The sequence below is a fragment of the Euprymna scolopes genome, chromosome 35 (assembly GCF_053919585.1).
Source record: "Euprymna scolopes isolate OS-2025 chromosome 35, ASM5391958v1, whole genome shotgun sequence".
Classification (NCBI taxonomy): Eukaryota; Metazoa; Mollusca; class Cephalopoda; order Sepiida; family Sepiolidae; genus Euprymna; species Euprymna scolopes.
In genome coordinates, this window is record NC_136516.1 from 45265711 (window position 1) to 45289168 (window position 23458).

General features: G+C 33.2%; 1 protein-coding gene across 2 annotated transcripts in view; it reads right to left on the bottom strand.

Annotated features, from left to right (window-relative positions):
• Nucleotides 1-23458, bottom strand: part of LOC145259852 (pyruvate dehydrogenase phosphatase regulatory subunit, mitochondrial-like) — a 169959-nt gene that overhangs the window by 6001 nt on the left and 140500 nt on the right. For both annotated transcript variants that reach the window (XM_080117693.1, XM_080117694.1), the window contains 6 exons: nucleotides 21738-21930; nucleotides 18015-18170; nucleotides 12150-12289; nucleotides 8528-8676; nucleotides 6886-7093; nucleotides 2973-3062 (listed from right to left, as the gene is read on the bottom strand). In XM_080117693.1, coding sequence (XP_079973819.1) covers nucleotides 2973-3062; nucleotides 6886-7093; nucleotides 8528-8676; nucleotides 12150-12289; nucleotides 18015-18170; nucleotides 21738-21930 — 936 coding nt within the window. The remainder of the gene's footprint in view (nucleotides 1-2972; nucleotides 3063-6885; nucleotides 7094-8527; nucleotides 8677-12149; nucleotides 12290-18014; nucleotides 18171-21737; nucleotides 21931-23458) is intronic.

Below are 23458 nucleotides of genomic sequence, written 5' to 3' on the forward strand. Positions count from 1 at the left end.
TAAAACTTTCGACAGAGGCAATGGATTTTCACGAGATCAGTATTGTTTTGGAGCTAGATGTCTCAGATGACAAATATGGAAAAATTGGTCAAAAACATTAATTCCTTCACCCTCAACTGGACAGTTTTCTACAAGGATGGGTCGATTTTTTGCAAGCCACTTTTGCAAGTCATTGTATCGGTTTTAATTTACTTTGCCTAATTTAACGTTCCAAACTTCCAGTCGCGTCATGGAGTACCTATTTACAATGCCTCCCCACGGGACAGAGTTAGACACCAGGGTCGTTTTTTAACGTGGAGAAAAGGTACAAAAATAAAAATTGTCTCAGTCGTGAAGGATTTCTCCTCCACTGAAAGAGAACGAGAAATGGAAGTGCCGCATCTGAAGAACAGATACTACACTTCGCGTCATGGAGTAGCGGTAAGACGACAAGTTTTCTTTCACTTTCTTTTTCGCCTTGGTGTCATGGGTTCGAACCTACCTGCCTACTACAACTTTTTTTATTTTTGCTCCACACACACCTCCAAACACCCGGGCAACACCAGGCACCCAGGCTAGTAATCCATAAAATCAAGTAAATCTTTATATTACTTGTATTGATCAGACTATTGTTTTCATCAGAGTGTTATATGTGCAACGTTTCCGTCAGATTAGCCTTTGACCGTCCTCAGACATGTTAGTTGTTGTTGTTGCTTGGAAAAGAAAAGAGAAAAGTTACTGGCTCTGTAGATATTTTCATATTCTATGAGTTAGTCTTTATTTTAAGGTTATTGTTTCGTATTTGTGAAAAATTGGTTAACAAAGGAAAGCCAACTCTTATAAAGATTGACAGATTATCTCCCTTACATCACCAAAATTTTAAAGGTGTACAAATGTTTGTTTTTTCTACAATTAGAGGCTCCTAAATGTTACTTATTTCTAGGCTTGGTTTGCTTAGTAATTTTTCTTTTTTTTTTTTAGCATATGTGCTGCCTCCTTGAAACAATAACCATAAAATAAAGGCTAACTCACAGAATACAAAAATATCTAGAGCCAGTAACTTTTCTCTCTTCTTTTTCAAACACAAACTGAGGACGGTCGAAGAACAATCCAACGAAAACGTTGCACAAATAACACTCAAGATGAGAACAATAATCTGATCGATACAAGTAATATAAACAATAAGACCTCATCTAAAAAATTTAAGGGTGTATAATGTTTGTTTTGTCTACAATTAGAGGCTCCCAAATGTTACTTATTTCTAGGCTTGGTCTGCTTAGTAATGTTCTTTTTTTTTGTATCTGTGCTGCCTCCTTGAGTCGCCCGACCCTAAATTAATCTTGTTTTACAGAAAAATCGGTGCTGCATCAGCAAAGAGGCTCTCACCTTTTGTCTTTGCTTATGCAGCAAGGAAACAAATCAAAATCTTTTAAATGTGCTATGATCACTTTACATAGATGAGGATTCATGGTCCAGATTTCTTTTTAGTTGGTTATTGGAAGCTAGGCTGGTTTTGTACAAGTCTCCTCAAGTCCTTTCACAATTAATCAACATTTTTGTTGTCAGATGTTAAAAAAAATTTATGGCTGGCTTACAGTTAGGTAAATAATACCTGTTCAAGTCAATTAATTTAGTGACTGGGAGCTGTCTGCAGTCGGTTTGGTAAAGTCCTTTTGTTTTATGGCATATCAACCCTTTTCGGGTTATTTAATGCCAAATCCAATGATTTTGGAAAAACGTTTTTATGATTCAAGTTCTTTATATCTTCAAATATTTATTCATGGTGTTTGGTTTGGTTGTTTTGCAGAGGAAAATTATTTTTGTTTTTGACTTTGTAGAAAATGATTGAGTTTTGCAAAGGCCAAGGAAAAAAAATAATATCAATGTTTATTTCATTTAAGTCAAGAAGCTGATATCTTCAGACAGTCTGATTTTGTAGCACCAGATACTGCAGTTGGATTACAGTTAGGTCGACTACATCTAGCAACTGGATTTGGCATTGAATAACCAAAAAAGAGAGTTGAAAACAAAACAACCAAACCAAACACTATTGCTTCTATTATATAAAAGTCACTTTGTATGCGAGTTCCTTCCTTATAGCTTCCAAAACAGCTGAGCCTATCTTTTGTAAATTTCACACAAAGCTAATTTATATGTCAGGCAGTGTTCTTAGATATGTTTTGTATAGAAATTCTTCTGATAAGTATCGAAAATCGAAAAAATCTGGTCCTAAAAATATTCTTTCTTTCATTTTGATAAAAATGAAATTTTTACAGGGAATTATTTTAGGTTGCACGACAAGGGAGATGATAAAATCTCAACAAATTTCTTCTTAGAAAACCCACCCAGATTTGTTGACATCTGGAAACATAGCTCAGTGGTAGAGTATTCAACTACAGGCTGAAAGATCCCGTGTTCAAGCCTGAGTGTACCTCACCATTTTATTTTAATTTTTTTCTTATCAATGAATTCAATTTATGATAAAAAAAGGTACCATTTAAAATTGCTGCAAATAATTTCTTTGTTTGTATATTTTAGAACTAAACATTAATTAGAATGAGTTTCCAGGGCATTTATCGTCAGCTGAGATGACATTGTAAACAAACACAGATGGAATTGGATGAACTACATTATCATTATTATTTATTTTTTGCTAATTAGTCGAGCAAATTATTCCTTATAATATATAATATTCAACAGAGGTTTGATTCTATTATAATACATACGCAATCTGCATAAATTAAAATATCATGTTTAAGCGTATTGTACAACCGGGCAACGCCAGGCGTCCAGCTAGTAAATAAATATTTGAAGATATAAAGATTTGGAAGCATAAATACTGCATTCAACATTAAATAACCTAAAAAGGGTTGATGACCAAGCAAACTATACGCAGTAACTGGGAACCTCCCAGATTTCATTTGTTTGCTGCATGACCTACTGAGACAATATGGTGCAAACAAGTGAGCGTTTTTTTTTTGTTGTTATCTCACCTCGGCAGGAATGTACAGAATGAACCCATCTTCTCCGACGTGAGTTAGCCTCATCGCCCGGATGCCGCTAGCATATCCCACATCGACAACCTGTTAAATAGCAAAAAAGATAAATTAATAAGAGAAACATTCAAAACAAACATGTGTGTGGGAGTGCGTGAGTTTACTAATATGTGTGTGTGTGTGTGTAAAAATGTTTACTCATTGTTAAATATTGGTTTCCCGGATAATACCGGATGACCTGATGGAAAAAAGAGGATAGAATAAGGAGGCAAGGGGTGGCACTGCGACGTGTTCAAATGTTATTTAATATGAGATATTCGATAGAGAAAAATGTTATTGAAATGGATGCTTTCAATAGCAGAAAATGTGCAAGAAATATTTGCAGTTAGATATTTATAATGAAAGATTGGAATCTTAGTTCAGAATAATAAAATATAGTTTAACAAAACAATACGGACTGACCTGGTTATGTGATGTCATATAACGAATAAAGAAAGAGTTATGAAATATTCATGAAATACAGGGCAGTCAGGAGCAGGCATTTAGAAAGTAAATCAGAGAGCAGACCAGAGTCAATCTAGACTGACTGGAGTTTGGCTTGGAAGAGATTTAATCTTTTGAGGTTTAAGGAAGCATTCGGTGGGTCAATTAGTAGAAAATCTAAGAACTACAGAAAAATGCGTACTATTCCAAGGGAACACTTAAAAGTGAAATAAAGGTTAAATATGAAAATATAATTTTGCATATGACATGTTCCTTTAGAGGGAAAGTGTTTTATCTCACGGACCCTTTAGTCAAAACTAACCAGTGAAAGAAGGTATGTTTCCTTTTTATCTGACATGCCCCACAGAAAAGATATTATTTGTCTTTTGTTTAAAGAACCGTCTCGTTACATATTTGTCCCATTTATGAACTGCGTATTTTAAATGTATATACACCTGCACACAATCAATCTCTCAAACATTTGTCTTTCAGTTGGCACATATATATATGAATATAAGAAATGTTGCTAGTCTTTTTCTACTCGATCACTATTTTTATGGAAGGTGCTTGACTGAGCGTCAATCTCTGGTTCCTCCTTATAATGGACTGACAGCAAGAACTCGTCTTAATATCACAACTGCAAATAACTTTATCTTTTTTCCTCAGAATTTTCATACACAGTTTCTGTCCAAGAACTTCCCATTTGTGGAACATATTACGATGGGACTGTTTCTCTGCAGGCTACAACATGGTCCTCTTTAAATCTAATGTCAAGAAATTTCTAAAATTATTTACTCTGGCTAAAATGACTGATAATACGGAAACATTTTTAAATCATCACCTAAAAATATAATCAGCAAGAGAGATAACGTTTATTGTCAATTTAATACAAGCTGTCTACCTTACAATAAAAATTATTTGGTCAAAGTGCCTTTCCTCTAGGGTGCTAGTTTTAAATCACTTTTTCTGATTGTATCACATCTTCCTGTCAGAGGAAAGAGATAAATAAAACCTACTTTCTTGGATTCAGATAAAAAGTTTCCTTATTATTTGGTTCAGATAATGAAAAAAAAAAGCCATGTTTTTTTTTAATGTTTCCTCCTTATAATTTGGACCAGCCTATTTAGCATAATGATTAAAGTGTTTGCAATTGAGTCAGGAGTTTAGGGTTCAATCCTTGGTGAAATCATACAAAAGACTAAAAAAAAAAAAAATAGTGCAGAGCCATTCTTGTAATAAAAATTAAAAAATGATCAAAAAAGGGATGTTTTAAAAAAAAAAAACTATCATAGAAGAAAGAAAATTATCTAATTGCAGATATCAAATGTAGTTGCCCCAAGCAAAAATAAGCAGTATCAATCCAATCAAAGAAGTTTTGATTTGTAATGAGTTCTAAGTAATGAAATAATCTAACCAGGATCAGCAGTAGTTCTCTTTTCATATCAAGACAAAAAACTATGATTGAAAAATTCAAAGAGATTCAATATATTTTATACAGAGATTCTGGTACCTGAATAGTTTATTTTTATCACTCCTGGCTATAAATATAAGGCACTTCTGCATTATACGGACGGCAGCATTTTGTTTTTTTTTGTGTGTGTTTACCTAAACTGTCACCAGGTGGCGCTTCTCGGTGAAAGAACAAAGGATAATAACTCATATTTGTTTGTTATTTATTTGCTATGGTATTAGACCAAGAACAAATTGGAGTTATTGTCCCCATCTATATTATGCAGAAGTGCCAAATATAACCATCCAAATCTTTGTGATCATACCCAGTAAATTATGCAAAAAAATATTGCAACAATTGTATTTCTTTTAAAACATAATTAAAAACTAAGACTACTTCACTGTATTCCAGGCAATAAATATAGTCGGTACTAAATAAAATTTCAAAGACATTTATTTCCTTTGAATATTTTTAATTAAAATTTCAAAGACATTTGTTTCCTTTGAATATTTTTAATTAAAATTTCAAAGACATTTGTTTCCTTTGAATATTTTTAATTAAAATTTCAAAGACATTTGTTTCCTTTGAATATTTTTAATTAAAATTTCAAAGACATTTGTTTCCTTTGAATATTTTTAATTAAAATTTCAAAGACATTTATTTCCTTTGAATATTTTTAATTAAAATTTCAAAGACATTTGTTTCCTTTGAATATTTTTAATTAAAATTTCAAAGACATTTGTTTCCTTTGAATATTTTTAATTAAAATTTCAAAGACATTTGTTTCCTTTGAATATTTTTAATTAAAATTTCAAAGACATTTGTTTCCTTTGAATATTTTTAATTAACATTTCAAAGACATTTGTTTCCTTTGAATATTTTTAATTAAAATTTCAAAGACATTTATTTCCTTTGAATATTTTTAATTAAAATTTCAAAGACATTTGTTTCCTTTGAATATTTTTAATTAAAATTTCAAAGACATTTGTTTCCTTTGAATATTTTTAATTAAAATTTCAAAGACATTTGTTTCCTTTGAATATTTTTAATTAAAATTTCAAAGACATTTGTTTCCTTTGAATATTTTTAATTAAAATTTCAAAGACATTTGTTTCCTTTGAATATTTTTAATTAAAATTTCAAAGACATTTGTTTCCTTTGAATATTTTTAATTAAAATTTCAAAGACATTTGTTTCCTTAGAATATTTTTAATTAAAATTTAAAAGACATTTGTTTCCTTTGAATATTTTTAATTAAAATTTAAAAGACATTTATTTCCTTTGAATATTTTTAATTAAAATTTCAAAGACATTTGTTTCCTTTGAATATTTTTAATTAAAATTTCAAAGACATTTGTTTCCTTTGAATATTTTTAATTAAAATTTCAAAGACATTTGTTTCCTTTGAATATTTTTAATTAAAATTTCAAAGACATTTGTTTCCTTTGAATATTTTTAATTAAAATTTCAAAGACATTTGTTTCCTTTGAATATTTTTAATTAAAATTTCAAAGACATTTATTTCCTTTGAATATTTTTAATTAAAATTTCAAAGACATTTGTTTCCTTTGAATATTTTTAATTAACATTTCAAAGACATTTGTTTCCTTTGAATATTTTTAATTAAAATTTCAAAGACATTTATTTCCTTTGAATATTTTTAATTAAAATTTCAAAGACATTTATTTCCTTTGAATATTTTTAATTAAAATTTCCAAGACATTTGTTTCCTTTGAATATTTTTAATTAAAATTTCAAAGACATTTGTTTCCTTTGAATATTTTTAATTAAAATTTCAAAGACATTTGTTTCCTTTGAATATTTTTAATTAAAATTTCAAAGACATTTGTTTCCTTTGAATATTTTTAATTAAAATTTCAAAGACATTTGTTTCCTTTGATGAGAAATATTTTTGATTAAAATTTCAAAGATTTGTTTCCTTTGAATATTTTTTATTGCAAAATTGATTCCACCTACCTTACAGGTCATGAATTTGAAATCTGACTTTGTAGTCGAAGCCTCTGTGACCTCAGCCAAAAGTTCTTGAGCATGAGGCCCGATCAGGGTAATTGCCGAATACATTGATGTGACATCTCGAATTTGGACGGAGCCGTCTTTTGGTAAATGCCTCATCATCCACGCTATACTTTTCGTTTGCTGCGTTGTTGGTGAAATCAAGAAATAACTGGAATCAAAGCAAACAAATTTTAGTTTTAGTTTTCTGAATTTTGGAGATGAGGATAGATATTTTGAATTATTTAGACTATTGCTCTCATCTTGAGTGTTATTGTCACGACGTTTCAGCTGATGTAACTTCCAACCTTCTTCAGGTGTCTCTTGTCAAACTTGGGTACCTTTCTGTCGAACTCAGAAATCTGTGCAATGACCTATGGTGTAACTGATAAAGTACTAGGCAAGTCCTAAACGATACTCTTCTGGAGGTTGAAGGTTCAATCCTCAGTGTGGGTGGCACTCGGACTACAATAGTGAATAACTTAAGACTTGTACCCAGTCATGGTTAATGGAGTGAGAACATTCTACTACCATGGATTAAATAAAGAGTTCTGTTCAAAAGTCTATGAAAATTCCAGAGAAAGATACCAGAGTTCAACAAGAAACACCTGAAAGTTGGAGGTTACGTCGACCGAAATCTTATGAAAATAATATTCAAGATGGGAATAGTAGTCTGAATTATCTAAATAATAAATAGAGGAGGAGTTGGTCGAAACGTGATGAAACAGCAACAATGAAGATGAGGGTAATAGTTTGTAAAAAGAATGATTGCACAAATTATGAAGCCTTAAGGATTACCTAAAAAAAAGTTACATTAGCCCAATAAATTGTTTCGATTATTTTTGTTTTACAGTATATATCTGCCCTTTCGGACCATTTAATGCTGAATCCAGTAATTTCGGAAAAAATTACTATGCTTAAAGTTCTTTATATCATCAAATATTTATTCAAGGTGTTTTGTTTGGTTTGTTTTATGGTGCATCAACCCTTTTTGTGCTATTTAATGTGGAATTCAATCAATTTGGAAAAAGTTTTCATTCTTCAAGAGCTTTATATGTTCAAAGGTTTACTTATGGTGTTTGGTTTGTCTTGTAGCAAGAAAATTGTTTTAGTTTTTTATCTCAATTTTGTAGAACATGATTGAGTTTTATGAAGTTTAGGGAACATTCTATGATAGTACTTGTAGTACTTGTAAAAAAGGCACATGGATGCAACATTGTGACGAGGGACAGAGATTGACATTTCGCCTATAGTTCTAGACCTATTAGATTTGAGACATTTTTTTGAATCCTGCCAAAGAATGAGATTAGTGTAATGAAGTGCGAATGCGCATATGGCAGCCATATGCAAAGTGAACCTGGAAGCAATGGTAATGAAGAGGCAAGTCCACATTCTTACCAGCTCCTAACTGGGGCCTTACCACTGGATATTTTTTTAAGGACCCAACTCAATAGGATCGAGATGCTATTTGATAATGTTACAATCTCAAAGAATAAAGAAAACCATGACAAACGTGAAAAGTTGGCATTAAGTTCTTAAAGAGATATTCATTAATTTCATGAGAGCAGGAAGGAGAAAAAAAACATGAAAGAGTGATAATTCATACTAATTCTCGCTGAGTCTTGCGACGCTGCAGTCATTTTCATAACCACCAAACTCGTTCTGCATTCCTGTGTTGACGACAGCACCGTTTTCCAGATCAACTTCATTTGAGCATAAATACTGCAAGAAATCTGCTGCTTCTTTGTTGGCGGACTGAAAAACAAACATGTAAACAAAATAGAATAAAATAAAAGAAATAACAAAAAAAAAAAGAAAGAAATACAAGAAATAACAAAAGAAAAACAAAAAAGAAATGAAAAAAAAAATAAAAAGTAAAAATAAAAAGAAATAAGAAAAAATAAAAAAGAAAGAAAATAAAAAAGAAACAAAAAAGAAATAAAAAAGAAATAACAAAAAAAAAGAAATAAGAAAAAAAGAAAAAAGCATAGGTTAATCATGCAATTGTATACTTCCACTTGACAACGTAAGGATGGGCCAAAGTTTTATCTGAGCTTTATTTCTCCATATTGTATCAAGTATGGTTCTATTAAATATAAACTACGAGGGACTTTCCAAAAGTAATTGTTCCTATTTTTTATTCCACCTGAATAGATAAGAGGGGGTTGCAAATTGCATTATTATGATGGCTGAACGTATGCATTTATGACCTGAAAATTTCATCTCACTGTTGCAGATATTGACGGTGTCAGACTCTAAAAAAGCAATCCCTGTCATGAATGTGTGTCAGAAGCAGAGATGCATCATTGAATACTTTCAATGCACAAAAAATTGAACAAATCAACATTCACTGGTGCCTGTTGAATGTTTATGAAAATGATGCAGTTGATGTCAACACAGGAGATGGGTTCATCAATTTCAGAGTGGCGACAGATGTGAGTGACAAAATGCCCTCTCTGGACTTTTATGACTGAAGCATCAAAAGAGGCTGGAAAAAGTGTACCGAGAATGATGGGGTCTATATAGCAAAATAAATTCTGGAGCACAAAAGGTTGCTTGTTTTAATGGTATAACTCCTGTCTTTGCAGGTCATAGACGTTTTAGTTTTTTTTAATTAAAAAAAAAAAAAATAAAAAAAAAATAGGAGGCCTTACTTTTGGAATGACCTTTGTAAATCTAATATATAAAAAACCTATATGTCTGTCTGTCTGTCTCCATATTTTCAAACTATCTCTTCCCAAACTAAAAATCGCAGAGCGGCACTAGAGGCCTCAAATGATTGGATTTTTTTATGGACCGTTCTTTTGAGTCTTTAGCCGGTTAAGATAGTTTTTAAGGGGTCAAAAAGGAGTCAAAATAGAAAAAATATCATTATACATTTTGTACATTCATCATAGTTTATTTTTAATTTTGAAGTGTGTCACACTGGTACAGTGGTAACACCATCAGCTTTGAATGCTACAGTTTTGCTTTCGGTTTCGATCCTAGCTGATGGCACCCAAATCTTTTTTTTTTTTTCTTTTGAAATCATGACTATAAAAAGAATATATACGAAATCTGGACAAATTAAAATATCATACTTAAGCGGATTTTACGACAGGGCAAAGCTGTTTTTCACAACGTTTCGGCCAACTATTCTTCTGGCTTTCATCAGGTGGTAACCGCGACGGAATAGGAACTCCTAGTCTCCTAACTGCATCCTCAGCAATTACTGCCTTCCATAGTTGTTGTTGTCTCACCACGTTTTTGGCCAAGTAGGCCTCTGCCCAGCTTTAGGTAGGATTGAAACCGCTATCTTCTCACTTCACCTGGAACCATAGAGATCCAACATCTCTATCCACTGTGCTACAGGCCCTGATGGGCGATCAAGGTTGAAATTTTTTGGTTTTATAACTTCACGTTTATTTATTATCTAATCTTCCTTGGTTGGGTCCGTATCGAATAGGTCCTGGATATGAGCTAAAACTGTATCCGATGGTGAGGCCCCAGCTTGCGGGCCTTGGGGAGTGTGGAGCCACCCTTTAATTGCCATTGCTCCCAGGTCCACTCTGACCCGGAGTGGTAGTACCTGTTAGGGTTCCAACTATGGGTTAAATAGAATCCGACTTAAAAAACAAACATACCCCATTAAAAATCGTTCCTCAAAATAACTAGATTCGGCATTAAATAACCTGAAAAAGGTTGATATGCCGTAAAACAAAAACAACCAACCGTATCGCATAGTAATATATACTATTCGATACAGTTGGCTATTTAATTGGAATTCATTATTGAGATGAGTATTATTTATTACTTATTAGAAAAACAACTAAGAAAGATGAGGATAATAGTCCACAATAAATAAATAAATAATACTCATCTTAATAATGAATTCCAATTAAAATAATATATATACCATTCGGTACGGACCCGACCAAGGAAGCTCAGATAATAAATAAACATAGATTTATAAGCCCCCCCCCCTCCCCAAATCCAACCTTGATTGCCTTTCGGGGCCCGTAGTGCAGTGGATAGAGACATTGAATCTCTACAATTCCAGGTGAGAATTGTCTGAAGATAGCGGTTTCAATCCTACCCAAGGCCGGCCAGAGGCTTACTTGGCTAAAAAACGTGGTGAGACGACAACAACCATAGAAGGTAGTAATTGCTGAGAATGCAGTTAGGAGATTTGCAGTTCCTATCCCGTCGCGGTTACCACCTGACGAAAGCCAGAGGAATAGTTGGCCAAAACGTTGTGAAACAACGACTAAGAAAGATGAGGATAATAGTCCGCAATAAATAAATTAATAAACAATATTCATCTCAATAGTAAATTCCAATTAAAATAATATATAGGTAAAAATCTATTTATCCAAAAAAACTCTATCCATATTGTATGTGGGCTCTTTTGTTAGTAACTTTTCCTGCTGACTATTTTCCTCTTACCTACAGACTTGTTTTTTTTTTTTTTTTTAAATGAAGGCCAACAGGCATCTCTTGTTTTTGTGATATTAGCTCTTTACATCAAGTTATTTTACATCTTGTCTGGAGCGTTTTCCATAAGAGTATAAAGTATTCTCAAGTTATACAATGGAAACTTCTCCATATCGTAAAAAAAAAGTTATGCAATGACAACTCCAAAACTATCTCCTCAAGTTGAAATGTTGCATGCTGGTTACTTTTATTAAAATGCATCAAATTCACATTTGAAAAAAAAATCAGAAATAGAAATTTCGTAAAAAAAATTCGACTGCGACCAAAAGTCATAAGATGTATAACTTCACTGGATACAATTTTTGTTTTCAACAAAATATTTAGAAGTGTAAAAAAAAAAAATAGTAATATATACTATTCGATGCGGTTGGCTATTTAATTGGAATTCATTATTGAGATGAGTATTATTTATTACTTATTAGAAAAACAGCTAAGAAAGATGAGGATAATAGTCCACAATAAATAAATTAATAAATAATACTCATCTTAATAATGAATTCCAATTAAAATAATATATATACCATTCAGTACGGACCCGACCAAGGAAGCCAGAGGAATAGTTGGCCAAAACGTTGTGAAACAATGACTAAGAAAGATGAGGATAATAGTCCGCAATAAATAAATTAATAAACAATACTCATTTCAATAATGAATTCCAATTAAATAATATATAGGTAAAAATCTATTTATCCATTATCTATTGGTTTTCGCCAATATATTTAGAAGTGTAAAAAAAAAAAAATGTGTGTACAAACCTTAACTTCGATCTTGGAGAACGAGGACATATCAATAATGCACACTCTTTCTTTACAGGCCCAATATTCATCTTTGACGATGTTAAACCAATCTGGTTTGCCGAATGTTCTTTGTGACACACTTTGATCGACAAATTCATCTGTCAAAAAACAAAACAAACAAAATAAAATCATCAACACTAATCTAAAAAAAAGTTTTTTTCTTTCTCAAAAAATTTAAATATAGAATTACTCCAACTTAACGGAAGACAAGATCTCAAATACAAAATAACATTGTCACTATTTTTATTTATAAAATAAAAGGTAAACATAAGATAACTAGGAATACAGAAATGGTCACTAATAGACTTGCAGATACCTGACTATCATGCAAAAATAATCAAATCCTTATAAATAAATAAAAAATAACAGCCTTTAAACACATTAAAAAAAAAAAAATTTAGTTCCTCCCACCTCCAAAAAACATATGACCATCCAAATTTTAGCAGATTGATACTGCACATATAAGAATTTGTTTGTTTCCATTCCTCTAATCATTCCTGATGAAGAATGTAGGACATTTGAAACACTGAATCATAAAAAATTAAAAACAAAAAAGAAAACGTTTTAGGTTTCAAGCAGCACCCAATCATCATTATCTACATAATTATAAAACTCAAATGACCTTGTAACAGGTGTTGTAACAACTTCCGGTTGTGCCTGCATACATAAACAAATAATCAACGCGACAATAAAACGTATTGTTTTACCGTGTACGTTTTCAGCGTTCTAATTGTTTTTGTTTTTTTTGCATTTAAATTATCCAAATAAACAATTGTTAATACTTTCTGCATTTTTTTTTACATTGTTCATTTCCAGATTACGTTTAAATTATTTGAACACAATTTTCTTACAAATAAATCTTTAACCCGTTGACAACCATAAGAGCATTTTACAATGGTGATTTACCCACAGCCTTCATTTTTTTTTTTAATTTATTCTCCATTTTTTAATACACCTTTCTTAAAAAAACATTCATACATTTTCATCTACACTCCCAACATAAATAAATAACCCTGAAAATATGTTTTCTTTAATTTGCGTTACAAATAAATAATCAACGTGACAATAAAACGTATTGTCTTACTGTGTACGTTTTCATCGTCCCAATTGTTTTTTTTGCATTTAGATTAAAAGATATCAAAATTTGAATTTAACTTTAAGTATTATGGTATCTGTTCAGTGCACATTTACCTATAAGTATGGCAAACCACTTATAATTCAATGGCTGCAAGTTTTTTTTTTCAAAAATAAACAATTATAAACAGAACGACTCATAGACATCTGTCTATATTCTTTTTTTCATTTTATTATACTTTCATAGAAATGTTTCTGTTATGTCACAAAAACTATTTTCTTTACATCACAAGTGTCACGCTCATACATTAATTCCATAGCTAATATAACATACTGACCCAATGGGTCATAGGTAGTCTAGTATATACTAAATCCCACAGCAGACTCTTTCATACGTAATATATTGATGTTGGCATTTTGTGGATGTTCAGTGTAAATGGAGACGCTCTGATATTATTGTAGCTCTTTTGTTAAAATAAAACTGAAAAAGTATTTATCAAAGCTAGCAGGGACGCCTGACATAGCCCAGTCATAAAATACGCTCAAATATATTTTAATTTATGCAGATTTTGTATTTTTTATTATTGAGTCAATTTTCTATCGATTCTTATATATTATAAAGTTGTGATTTCAAAAATAAAAAATATATCCATATGATTTGAGTGCATTAGTTATCATCAAAATCAAAACTTATGAAGAATTCTTGGTAAAATTAATTATTACAAAAAATGGATGCTCATAATTAAACTGCAGTCACTTAGAAAAAAAAAGATGTAAGCGTGACATACAAAATAACACACACTATCACATTAATATATATATATATATATATATATATATATATATATATATATATATAATATAAAGCTGTGTGTGTGTGTGTGTCTGGTCACGAATAGGCTCCTATATGGTTGACTATTTTAAAATGATTACACATGATAGAAGATGTACAGAGACACAGGAATGGGTATGTTTGATCTGGCAGAACGGTGGTTCATTAAAATTGTAGGGTCTGTGTTTGCGCCTGGTCCACAAAGTATAGCAATAAAAAATTTAAAAATTTAAAAAAAAAAAACGTTTACAAGTGTTTTTGATATAGATGTACATAATAATACTTTGATAAGTATGTTTTAACTTAAATAGGGATGGTATAATAAAATTATGGGGTCTGCGTTCGTACCTGGCCTCCATAAAATGAAAATAGGCACAAACTTTAATAAAGACTTTTCATATCTATCTGGGTAAGTATACTTTGATAATTATGTCTCAGTTTGAAGAAATATGGTATAATAAAATTATAGGGTGTTCGTTCGCGCCTGACCTCCATAGAATGGAAATATGTCACAAAGTTTAACAAGGTTTTTTAATATAGATCCACAGAATATTGTGACAAGTGTTTCAGTGTGAACAGGTATGGTATAATAAATTATGGGGTTTATCTATTTTATTTTCATCATATTTTGCTTTGGTTTTGATACCCCTGAATTCGAAGCTATCTCTTTACAACCCTTCCTTTTCATAACCTATCATACTTTCATAAATCAGAGTCCATTTTCTCTAGGCTGTTTTTGAACCCAGTCAACGATAAGTACTTTTGCTAGTATATATATATATATATATATATTTTTGTTTCTTAATCCCATTCATCCAGATGAAGTCTCGAAATAAAGACGAAACATTGACAAACACATAATACGGTTTGTTCCTTTTTATTTCTCTATTTTGTCAGAATACTATTTCCATATTTCTCATCATATATATATATATATGCACATACATACTAGAAAACCTGATAGAGGATAAATAAAATTAATCCCCTGAACAGAACAGTTTTGCATCACTTTTATGTCCCCTTACAAAGGTTAAAAATCAACATGATGATGTTTCTCCATCACTTGCAAAGATGACTGATCATACAATTGTTCTATGAGTTCGATAATTGCTTGTTAGACCGGTTCAAGCTCTGAAGTACTTCCCGCATGTTGGACACCTATGGGATAATTCTGTATCTAATTCTTTTCTAATGCCACATTTTCTCTTGCATTCTTCATTGAGTGCGGATTCAGCAATTGTAACCCCTTTGTGAGTTGCAGCATGCCAGGGACATCTGCCTCGGGTTAGTTTTTCCCATGAGTTAAAATATAAACCCAACTGTTTGAGGGAGACGTTCAGCTTGTTCTTGAACTGTTTCCGCTGTCCTTCAGCGGGTCTTTTTCCTTTCGACAGTTCACTTTAAAGGAGCTGTTTTGGGAGCCTTGAATCAGGCATATGACATATATGACTTGCCCAACGCACTTGGCACTGCTATAATATGGTGTGTACTGACAAATAATCTATAGAGGCAAGTCACATGGAAATGAACATATGAAGATACCTTATGCCTAGAAACCTTATTCTAATCAAAATCATGAAATTAAACTACAGTCACTTAGAAAATATCTAAAATTTAAGGCTTGAGCTTAAGTGGACTTAACAAAGAACTGAAATTAAAGGAATCTTGCTTCATTGATATCTGATGACTATGGATCAAATTCAATGCAAGCGTATTTACTTGATTTGATGTCTGTTTGTATGTAAGGACAATGTTGTCTGGAGACTTTACTCTAAGCAGTGTTGCGGTTTGAAGAGCATCATAAGTGAAATAGCCTAGAACCAAATTTCCAAGGAGCATCATAAGTGAAATACCCTAGGACCAAATTTCCAAGGGGCATCATAAGTGAAATACCCTAGAACCAAATTTCCAAGGAGCATCATAATTGAAATACTCTCGAACCAAATTTCCAAGGGGCATCATAAGTGAAATACCCTAGGACCAAATTTCCAAGGGGCATCATGTGAAATACCCTAGGACCAAATTTCCAAGGAGCATCATAAGTGAAATACCCTAGGACCAAATTTCCAAGGGGCATCATAAGTGAAATACCCTAGAACCAAATTTCCAAGGGGCATCATGTGAAATACCCTAGAACCAAATTTCCAAGGGGCATCATGTGAAATACCCTAGGATCAAATTTCCAAGGAGCATCATAAGTGAAATACCCTAGGACCAAATTTCCAAGGAGCATCATAAGTGAAATAGCCTAGGACCAAATTTCCAAGGAGCATAATAAGTGAAATACCCTAGAACCAAATTTCCAAGGGGCATCATAAGTGAAATAGCCTAGGACCAAATTTCCAAGGGGCATCATAAGTAAAATACCCTAGAACCAAATTTCCAAGGAGCATCATAAGTGAAATACCCTAGGACCAAATTTCCAAGGGGCATCATGTGAAATACGCTAGGACCAAATTTCCAAGGGGCATCATGTGAAATACCCTAGGACCAAATTTCCAAGGAGCATCATAAGTGAAATACCCTAGGACCAAATTTCCAAGGGGCATCATAAGTGAAATACCCTAGAACCAAATTTCCAAGGGGCATCATGTGAAATACCCTAGGACCAAATTTCCAAGGAGCATCATAAGTGAAATACCCTAGGACCAAATTTCCAAGGAGCATCATAAGTGAAATACCCTAGAACCAAATTTCCAAGGAGCATCATAAGTGAAATACCCTAGGACCAAATTTCCAAGGGGCATCATAAGTGAAATAGCCTAGGACCAAATTTCCAAGGGGCATCATAAGTGAAATACCCTAGAACCAAATTTCCAAGGGGCATCATAAGTGAAATACCCTAGGACCAAATTTCCAAGGAGCATCATAAGTGAAATACCCTAGGACCAAATTTCCAAGGAGCATCATAAGTGAAATACCCTAGGACCAAATTTCCAAGGAGCATCATAAGTGAAATACCCTAGGACCAAATTTCCAAGGGGCATCATAAGTGAAATACCCTTTGACCTAATTATCAAGGGGCATTACAAGTGGTTGAACCTCAAAAGTGGAATGCATAATCTCAATTATGAGGGGTATCAAAAGTGGAAGAGTCCAGGTTCCATCACAAATACAATAGCCTAGGTTCCACTTCAGAGGGATAACCCAAGTTAAATTGTGTAGTGCCCCATTCTGAAGAGCATCAGAAAGTAGAATAGTCCTACTTCTAAAGGCCTTTACAAGTGGAATAGCCTCGACAACGGATCTCCAAATTATGGCCTGCTAAAGTCTTTAATCCTGCCTGCAGAGTTCATATGGAAAACGTAAAAATATTCAGGAAAAATTTATTAAAATGGAAATGTGTGAAAATAGTTTGGTGTTTTTTTTTTCTTTTTTGTTCAGAAAATGATTAAAAGAATGAGGTTTTGGAGAATTGGTTTCACTAAAAAGCAAAGCTAATGAGAAACTGTAAAACACATTCAGGTCATCTTTTTTTTTTTTTTGTCAGCATAACTCTAAACAGTCAGTGATATTGCTTCCCCTATTCGAAAACTTTGAAGACCCTTGGTCTAGATCCTTATTTCTAACAGGCCTTACAAATAGAATAGCTCAGTCACTCACTTTTAAATCTAGCACTTAGCTAACGGCAACTACATAGCATTTCTAATTTTGGTTGTATTTTTATTGGAATTACAGGGTAACCCCCAAAAAACAGAGGACATTCAATTGTTTTTCTGAGCATTTTACAGTCAACGGAGAAAAAAGGCCAAAGACCCTAGTGTTTTGATGTGATGTTTTGAATATAATAAACTAGTTATGACCAAAGTTTCATTTCATTCAGACAAAACATTAAGAAACGGGGCCTAATTAGAGGTGGGTTTTTTTTTTGGGGGGGGGTCACCCTGTAACAGAAAAAAAAATATATATTGGCTTACCTTCAGAATGAGGAACAAACCACAGAGCTGTTTCGTACGCATTTGTTTCGCCAAAAATTGCTCCCGCAACTTCAAGCCGTGTGTGTAAAGGCGATGTTCGTAATTTACGTGAGGATCCATACTCCTCACTCGAATATCCAATAGAGTAGAGGTGGCCTGTGTAGAGAATTAAAAAAAAAAAAATAAAAGACATTAAATGTAGAAAATGGATTTTAAGTTTACTTTCAGCAACAATGCTTCCCTTATTCCATCTTTTAGTCCTCACATTCCATGAATAAATGTTTCTGACAAAAGAGGAAGAACTGCTGTTTTCTGAGTCTGAACCTATCCATATAACATTTATCATTGGCTAGTTTTTAACCTTGAAGGAGAATTTTTTTTTTTTTTTTTTTTAACTCTTTACATCAAGTAAATCAAATATATGGCACAATCATATTGACAGACTGGTTCTCACCAGATCACAAGTTAAGCAATGAAGACCCTGGCCAGTACCAGATGGCCGACCATTTCAGAAGGCTAGGTGCTGTATGTACCGTGTCGAGTAGTAGAAATTTCCAGGTTGGTACATGAGGGCGCATTTAACTCACAGGGGAAGGTACACTCTCAAATCAAAACTTAAAAGCAATGGGAAACTACCGTCTTCCCAAGATTACCATGGCTCTACAATTTGGATAGTCGTGGTCACTGTTAAAACAGCAGGGCCGCTGCATGCATACAGTAAGTGGCTTCATGTTTTGTCAGGAGTGATTTCTCTTGGAAAGAAAGAAAGAAAATAATAAACTTAATAAATTCATAGTTTTACTATGCAATAGCATGCAGTGGCCATGGTAATGGGACAGTGACTTCAAGCATTCAAATCAGGAGAGAGAGAGAGAGAGAAAAATATTAAATCATATTCAAACAACCTCTCTTTCTCATATTTTATGCGAGTATATATATGTGTACGAGAGTTGCGTGTATATGTCTGCATGTAGACCCATGTACATCTGCATAGGCATTGTTTTTATATGTATGTGCCTATGTGTCTACACATTGGTCTGTAATATGGATGTATATGTATTATGCGCTCTTATGCGTGCCTCAATGTCTGTATTAACTCTTAACTGTTTAAAAACAACCCACTATGAAATGAACAACGACCACGTAACTCTGTAACTGCCAAAAATGACAGTCATACTACCCCCCTTCCCTCTCCATCTCCCTCCCTTTCCTCCCATCTATCTCTCTCCCTCTCACTTAATTAATATACCTTATCGGACAGGAAAAAAAAGTAGTCAAAATTTTAAAACCCCAAAATTGAAACTTTCTCCCCCTCCTCCTCTCATTACCCCCTCTGCTCTTTACCATCCTCTCTCCCCCTCCCTATATATCCACATATCTCCACCCAAGCTTACCTGAATCTGCTACCTCCACACACACATTACAACCTAATATACTTTAAACTTCAAAACTGAAATATTGTCATTACCCGCCTTCCCCCTCTATTATCTCCTACCCCAAAACCCGCCTCTTTTTTTTTTTTCCATATTCCTCCTAAAAACAATTCTTCCTAATACTAACCAACCATTTCTGTAAGGTCTGACGAGGCTGTTTGATCGTAAACACGGCCCAACATCCGAAACATATGTAACCAAGCAGATAAAACGGTAATAAAAAAATAAAACACATATTTGCTCCGCAATAGTATTGAGCACTCTCTTCAGGTTTTTACTAATTACCAGTTTTACCATATATATATATATATATATATATATATATAAGCCTGGCTAGTATCAAATGGATGACTATTTGGGAAAGTTAGGCGCTGTATGTACTGTCCTGAGTCGTAGAAATTATCAGGTTGCATTAATTCACTGGGAGAGATGCACCCCAATCTTTGTTAAGACATGCGTCTATGAGAAGGAAACACTGATGTAAAAATGCTGTATACTCTGTCCTGTGGCAGTCATCTGCACCAACAAAGGTTAGCAGTAATACCAAGAAGTGTGGTTGGTTCTACACAAAGCCTTCACCATTATAAACAAATAATCTGCGTGGATTTCCGAGTAACTTAGTTGTGGTGGAACCTCATGTGTCAAAATTGATGGAAGAGTTCATCATATATATATATATATAAATATATATGTGTGTGCATATTTTGGCAGCAAGTCATTATTCAAAAACATCTGATTGAACACAACAGTCATTATTTTTTCTGATCTTTATGGATAACTCTTCAATTTGCCCCGTGTTTTTTTTAATTTCAGTAGGCAAGTTATATAGAATGGTGCCCAAAAGTTGTTGTTCGGCCATATTCTTCTCAAGCGCTTTCTATTATAATTATAAATACACCAAGTCTCAAAGAAAAAAAAAAAGAAAGCGAAAAGAACAACAATCGCTCCTAATGATAATCAGATGCACCGATAGAAAGCGCTTGAGAAGAATATGGTCGAACAAAATTTTGGGCACCATTCTATATAATTTGCCTACTAAAATTTAAAAGACCGCTCAGCAAATTGAAAAGTGATCCATAAAGATTGGAAAAAAGAATAACTGTCCTGTTCAATCATATATATATATATTTATATATATAATGGACCCTCCCATCGAGATATATATATAAATATTTATATATATAATGGACCCTCCCATCGAGATTATATATATATATATATTATATATATGATGGACTCTCAGAATCTTTAATCTACGTCTCCACACATAAACAGTTTCCATTATTAAATCTTTCTCTATACAAATCATAGTAATGAAGATAATCATTAAAGCTGTTTTTAAATGTTAGAAGGAGAAATCTTGTCTTTCTAATTGCTACAACTCTGAATAATCTGTGAGAAGATTAATGAAGGATATTGTTATGTCGTCACGGAATATAACTGGTTGTTAAGTGTGAGAATTACAAGAAGACATCGTTTTGGCACCAAATCATTTATTTTTTTAAACAGAAAAATAGTAAAACGTTAGAGCAACAGATTATGCGAAATACTGTGTCAGCCATCTTGAAAAGTCTTCCTTCTGCCTATCCAGGAGAGATAACTCTTTTCTTTTTTGTTAAGACTAGCGAGGGGTACCCGGCGTTGCCCGGGTGTTCGGGGGGGTTGGTTTAAAAAAAAAAAAGTAAGTATGAGGATCGAACCCGAACCCGAACCCTTGAGGCAAAGTTGTAAATTAAAGTGTGAAAAAAGAAAAAAGAAAAACGTGCGATATTAACCATTGCCCCACTGCGAGATGCGAACGGAAAGACGTTTGAATTTATTTAATTATTTAATTAGTTGGATTTAGCAGGTGCTCGTTTTAATGAGTTAATGAGGTCAAGTTTGACTGCAGGATAGTATTCATTTACTGCTGAACGCTTTTTTTTCCCACCCCCAAGATGTTATAGGAAAAAGACTAACCCACATGCGGTGAGTGACAAATGTTGAATATTTATCTTCCCGAAATCGAGCAAATTAAATAGACAGGCGAGCTTTGTTGTTAACTATGAGATATTACGATTTCTATGTGATATAAAAAGTTTTAAAAAGTTGTGAACCGACCGACCGCTTCTCTGAAAGAAGCCTTTTGTAGACACACAGAAAAAGCAAACACACATACACACATACATTTTCGCTTTTATATTTATAGATATCATATAGCTTTCAAATTAATCTTAAATCTTTATATCCGTTATGTTTTTGATTTTTCCCATGCACAAACCTAGAGAGAAGAAAAGGAAAACAGCCTTACCAACGGCCTCTTTCACTCTATCGCGCAAGAACCTTCTGTTATTGTGCAAGTCAACAAAACGGCTTACATCAACAGACCACAGATTCTTACTGGTGGTGCCATCTACGATCCAGTCAGCAACCTCTTTACCGACACCACCAGATCCAACAATTCCTGATGAATTCATACCAGCTGCAACGTAATAGTTGTCGACCTAAATAAAAAACAAAATAAAAACATTTAAGACAAATTAAGTCACTGCCATGATTATCCAGCATGTGATGTTCAGACTAAAATTGTCCATCTATTCAACGCTGCAGCAAAGAATCTGCATCTCAAACAAAATGTTTTCAAAACGGATCTGTTAGAGGAACACATCAGTTTTTCAGTTGAAAAGTTAAAATTTTGTTATTTAAATGAGTTTTCCATTTTTCGAAATACAGTAGAACCCTGGGATACGGTTTTTTCAGGTTACGATGTGGAATACAATGTTTTTCCGGCCCCTGGTTATGGTATTTGCCCCACCTTACTGTGTTATTTATAATGTTATTTGATTATATACAGGATGCATCTGGTGTTTGAGAACATATTTCCTTTTTAAAAATAATCAAAAAGACAAACAAAAACATCGGTATTACAAAAAGTCACTTTATTGTGTTCATAAACTAAAATATTATTTTTTTTAACTTTATTAAAAAAAAAAAAAAGAAAAATGAAAAAAGCCCTCAGCATCAATTACAGCTTCTATTCAAGACCTAAACCGTTGGCAGGCATGTTTAAGATGGTCCTCATCGATATCCTGCTTTACTCTGACTATGGATGCTTTCAGAGAATCTTTAGTGTTATGAAAATGTTTATTAACATCTCTCTCAACAACGCCCCACACATAATAATCCAACGGATTTAGGTCTGGAGAGCTGGGAGGCCACAAATTGGGGGTAATGTGAAAAGTCTCTGCTAACCATTCTTGTGTCTTCTGAGCCTTATGTGCCGGTGCAGAGTCTTGTTGAAAGATGTAGGGCCTTCTATTTTTTACTTTATCAACCCAAGGCTTCACAACAGTACTCAGGACTTCAATGTAAGCAGCAGAATTGATTTTTAGTCCTTGTGGTGGCATCACATATCCCTCATTGCTAACCACCCCCAAAACCATAGCAATTGCTGGAAATTTTATGTGCATGACTCTTGGAACTTCAGAAGGGTCAGCACATAGCCATCTGTCAGTTCTTCGGTTTACCTTTTCGTCTGAGAAAAAAAACAAACAAAAAAAACAAAACAAAGAATGTGTTGCTCAGCAGGATGTTTCAGTTTGCTTAAAAGCCTCTTGGATCTTACCAACCGATTTTCTTTGGTGGTCTCGGAGATAAACTCGCCTCTCTTCATCACATACGACTTTTATCGAAGATTTTCATGACAAGTCCTACGAATTGTGGCTTCTGAGACATTAAGATCTTTTGCAATTGACCTCATTGACTTTTGAGGGCTCTCATCAATGATGTTCTGACCTCATTGAACAAATTCAGGCGTTTTATGCTGTCAGAATGTTGTTGATGCTTTTTGCATTTAGCAACAGGAGAAATTGGGCCACTTTTGTCCTCTAATTTTTTGCGAACTTTAAAGACAAACGATCGGGCAACTTTTAGAAATTGTACAATTTGCAAATCACTGTGTTCTGCCATTATTGCAACTATTGCAGCCTGTCTTTTCATTTCCTGAGTTAAATTAATATCTGCCATAATTAA